This window comes from Malus domestica, chromosome 15, assembly GCF_042453785.1.
Source record: "Malus domestica chromosome 15, GDT2T_hap1".
NCBI lineage: Eukaryota > Viridiplantae > Streptophyta > Magnoliopsida > Rosales > Rosaceae > Malus > Malus domestica.
Genome location: NC_091675.1, coordinates 29,025,426 through 29,029,773, shown reverse-complemented (window position 1 = coordinate 29,029,773; position 4,348 = coordinate 29,025,426). Strand labels below are relative to the sequence as shown.

Here is a 4,348-nt window from a genome sequence, read left to right as displayed (position 1 = left end):
ATTGCTGTTGTCTTGCGTTGTATTATTTTAGGGTTATCATGTTTTATAGGTGACCTAACTACTCAGCTCCCCTCATCAGCATAAATCGTTCGCCGACAAAGCAATAATATTATTGAGAGAGTGCTTAATTACTATTATTTGTATTTGTATTTGTATGAACAGAGAGGAGTAGGTCCCACACACTCCACATCAACTTTCTAGTTAAGCAAAAATCCGGATTCTTGTTGATGAATCATATTCTCGTGGCACAATTATAACTTTTTGAATTGAATTATATTAGCAGTAGTACTCCTCCAATGGGATGTTTTCGACCTACTTTTCTTTTTTCCCTTTCTCTTTATCTTTCTCACAAAACAAACAAAGAAAACAAAGGAAATTACTGCTAATCCAACACTAATTATATATGCAATGCTAGATATATATATATGTGTGTGTGTGTACACATTTATATTAGTGGACATCTCTTTTTAATCTCTCTCAATTAAAATCATAATTAACCAAGAAAAAATTAAAAACCACCTACCTATATATAATATCCACCCATCCCCATTAAATAAAAAGTTGGAATGCAATATTCAAAGAGGTGACACATATGTGATGCATGTCCGTCTCTCTAGCCATTTGAATGAAGCAAGCATGGAGTGGGAGACAGTTCATGTGGGCTGTTACAACTAAAAAGAACTTCTTAATATCCAATCATGATCTTCTCAATATTTATTTATTTCCTTTTCCAATCAGATAAAGCAACCTTTGAATGAGCAAATCCCACACTAGCTAATTTGGCATAAATATTAGAGTCACGTTTCCTTATCTAGTAATTAAGAATATATGATCACTCACAGTTGAATTTGATATCATGGCTTGAGATGATGAAATTAAAAACATATTTGTTTAATATACATTTTCAATATCAAATCTAAAAGCGCAAACCATACATAAGAGAACATTTTTCTTTTCTGATGAAAACATGTCACGAACTACTTCTGCTAGGACACACCTGTTCTATAAATCCTCACTTAATGACGCCTAGGCGTTAGGCTACTAGCTACCGCCCTAATTAATCCTAGGCGTTTGAAAATTAAGAAAGGTCGCCTAGACCTGTGTAGGTGCCTGTCCAAACCCGCCTAGGCTCCCACTTCGGTCGCAACTCTCACTTAGACATAAAATAGATAACTTTTGTTTGACAGTTTTTTTTTTCAATAAATTATAAGAGACTTATTAAATACTTAGTTGAACACATATTATATGATTGTTCCCCATATTTTCATTATGTTCTAATACTTTATACTATATATGTCATTCTATTTGTAATTTACGTATCCCAATGAAATTATGTAATTTTAAGTATAAGCATACACTTGTTTATACGATATATAACACATTTACTTAAATCTGCCGAGGTCCTGCCTAGTCTCCTAGGCACTATATAGACCTCAATCCGATGCCCAACTAGCACCTAGTGTGTCTAGCATCTTTTAGAACCTTACAAGTAAGAAAGCAAACAGAAAAAGTGTGCCCAATAATTGATATACTTGTAAAGTAAGAACCTACAAACGCAAGAGGAAGCATATATGAAAAGAAAATTTAAGTAGTAGCTAGCAATAGTTAGAATTGGTACGTTAATGGGTGGCGAAGCACAAGCGAATCATCCTCTTTGATGTGTTTCCCACTGCCATGGGATTCTAGCAGCAAGCAATAGCATATGTGTGAGTTCTAGAGAGAGAGAGAGAGAGAGAGAGGGGGGGGGGGGATGTAATAGCGGAATGGAGATTTATGTAATATTATGTATAATATTATATGGTAGTGGGACTCAAATGGTCAACCTATGTATAGATAAGAGAGGTACCTTCATAATTTCCCAATGCCCCATTCGTTTCTCTACTCATTCCTTCGTTTGATTAATAATCATAGCCACCCACCCACACCCGCCCAACGCCCCCACAAACGTCTCATTCCTAATTCTCTCTCCCTCTCTCTCTCAAACTCATAACGCACACCCTTCTACTCCCATAACTTTAACCATATATATTATCTCTCCCAACCCCCCACTTCACATAACAAACCACCAATTACATCTCCTTCTCCTTCTTCTCCTCTTCTGCCAAATGGGTTTTGATGATCATGCTTGTAACACAGGCCTTGTATTAGGCTTAGGTCTCACATCGTCTGCTTCTCAGGAGAGTTCTAACCCTATAAAGTTTGCAAAGAATAATATTAAGCCTTCCCTAAATTCTGCTCCAACGAGTGGTGCTTTTGAGCCATCCTTAACTTTAGGTCTTTTTGGTGAGCCGTATCATCAACAAATGGTAGCCTCCAATATTTACAAGGTTGGTAATTCTTCTCAGGAGGAAACAGTTGATTTGTACAGGCAAGCTGCAGCAGCGTCCTCTCCTCACAGTCATAGCGCAGTCTCTAACTCCTTCTCTAGTGGTAGAGTGGTCAAGAGGGAGAGAGACATCAGCAGTGAAGAGGTTGAGGTCGATGAGAAAGTTTCCTCAAGAGTGAGTGATGAAGATGAAGACGGTTCTAATCCTAGAAAGAAGCTTAGGCTCACCAAGGAACAATCTGCTCTCTTAGAGGAAAGCTTCAAACAACATAGCACTCTAAATCCTGTAATTTCTCTCTCTCTCTCTCTCTCTCTCTCTCTCTCTCTCTCTCTCTAATCATCATTTTGTTGGCTATTTGATCAGAGGAAGATTTTGCAGGTCGCTATTTATTTTTGTATCTTGATTTTTTTTTTACTTTATTCAATTCAAAATCCAGAAATAAACAAAATGCGCACGAGAAAGGAAACATGTCAGAAAATCATTTATCTTTTATTACTAATATTGTCTCCAGGAAAACATATATTAATTTCATTGGCTTTATTTACAGAAGCAAAAACAAGCTTTAGCCAGGCAGTTAAACTTGAGGCCAAGACAAGTGGAAGTATGGTTCCAAAATAGGAGAGCCAGGTATCTATTAAAAATTAATTTCAGGCCAAATAAAAATTTCTGGGTTATTTTCCAATAGGTCCAGAAAGTAATTAATACACAGAAATTGATTATGTTGGCTTTGATTGGTTAATTCGCAGGACAAAGCTTAAGCAAACTGAGGTAGACTGTGAGTTCTTGAAGAAGTGCTGTGAAACACTAACAGATGAGAACAGGAGGCTACAAAAAGAGCTGATAGAACTCAAGGCACTGAAATTAAGCCAACCTTTGTACATGCACATGCCAGCAGCCACCCTCACTATGTGTCCATCTTGTGAAAGAATCGGAGGTGTGGGTAGCGAGGGATCATCCAAGAGCCCATTTTCTATGGCTCCAAAACCTCACTTTTACAATCACTTTACCAATCCCTCAGCAGCTTGTTGATTAGGAAATTAATTATTGTTGTGTTAGAAATGGATTTAAGAGAAATCAAACCCTCATGATCCCTATATTTTTGGTTAAGGGCTTTGTAGTGGAACGAAGGACTAGTGTAATTAATATGTAGAAAATAGTTGTTACTGATCAATTACTTATACTTTTTTTTTAATTATATATGTTTGTAAATCGTCAAGAAATATATATCTATGAAGGGGATATATCCATGAAGGGATTACTATTGCTTATTTATTTGTTGATTAATCGATGCTTAAAAAAAGGTTTCTTGGAGGAGTTGATTTTTGTACCAGGCGTGCATAACTTACGTAAGGAAGCATGAAAATATCTGATAAAGTCGTCAAACATGAAAATATCTGATAATCTATGAAAATTTAAACAAACCACAATCCTCATGCATGACTTAGTGAAAGAGGTTGGCATTGATGTTTGAAATATCAGATAGGATTGAAATCTCGAACCACTCGACCAAACAAAGGTTATGTTTTTGAAAGAATCGTAATTATCGGAATAAATACAATATCCACCACAAAATTCTTTTCCTTTTGTATCTTTAAGACACTAAAAATAAGAAGAAGAAAAACAATGCATATGACAGAAGTATCAATTCTTAGGATAAAAGCGGTTTAGAAGAAAATAGCAATCACTTGCAAACCATAAGTTTGAAGTAAACATGTACGTATATTCTTATATTATTTGAGAAAATTTGAATTTGCTATAAACTCATTAATTCGAGTTAACTATATATTGTGGGCTCATTTGGGAAATGTCTTTAAATTTTAAAGAACATTTTTTTGAGTTCTAAAAACATTTGAAGTGCTTCATGCATATGTTTTTTTGCATATAACGCACTTTAGATGATTTTTCATCTAATATTACAATGTTAATAGATAATATTACAATGTTCAAAAGTTAATAGATAATATTACAATGTTCAAAAAATAAGGTATGAGTTTGTTATATGATTCAAAATTGAAGGTGCA

At 35.1% G+C, this 4,348-nt stretch overlaps 1 protein-coding gene across 1 annotated transcript; it reads left to right on the top strand.

Moving 5' to 3' along the window:
* The first annotated feature begins 1,569 nt into the window (after positions 1-1,569).
* LOC114821699 (homeobox-leucine zipper protein HAT22-like) lies at positions 1,570-3,595 on the top strand. The gene is made up of 3 exons (XM_029094819.2): positions 1,570-2,612; positions 2,875-2,954; positions 3,074-3,595. Exons 1-3 carry the CDS (start codon positions 2,106-2,108, stop codon positions 3,354-3,356), a joined length of 870 nt encoding a protein of 289 aa, XP_028950652.2. The 5' UTR covers positions 1,570-2,105; the 3' UTR covers positions 3,357-3,595.
* The last annotated feature ends 753 nt before the right edge of the window (positions 3,596-4,348 follow it).

Excerpts from the sequence above, each read along its gene's own strand:
- LOC114821699 (XM_029094819.2), top strand. The coding sequence starts at position 2,106 with ATGGGTTTTGATGATCATGCTTGTAACACAGGCCTTGTATTAGGCTTA. Across the intron at positions 2,613-2,874 it reads AACATAGCACTCTAAATCCT|AAGCAAAAACAAGCTTTAGC; the intron begins GTAATTTCTCTC and ends CTTTATTTACAG. Across the intron at positions 2,955-3,073 it reads TTCCAAAATAGGAGAGCCAG|GACAAAGCTTAAGCAAACTG; the intron begins GTATCTATTAAA and ends GTTAATTCGCAG.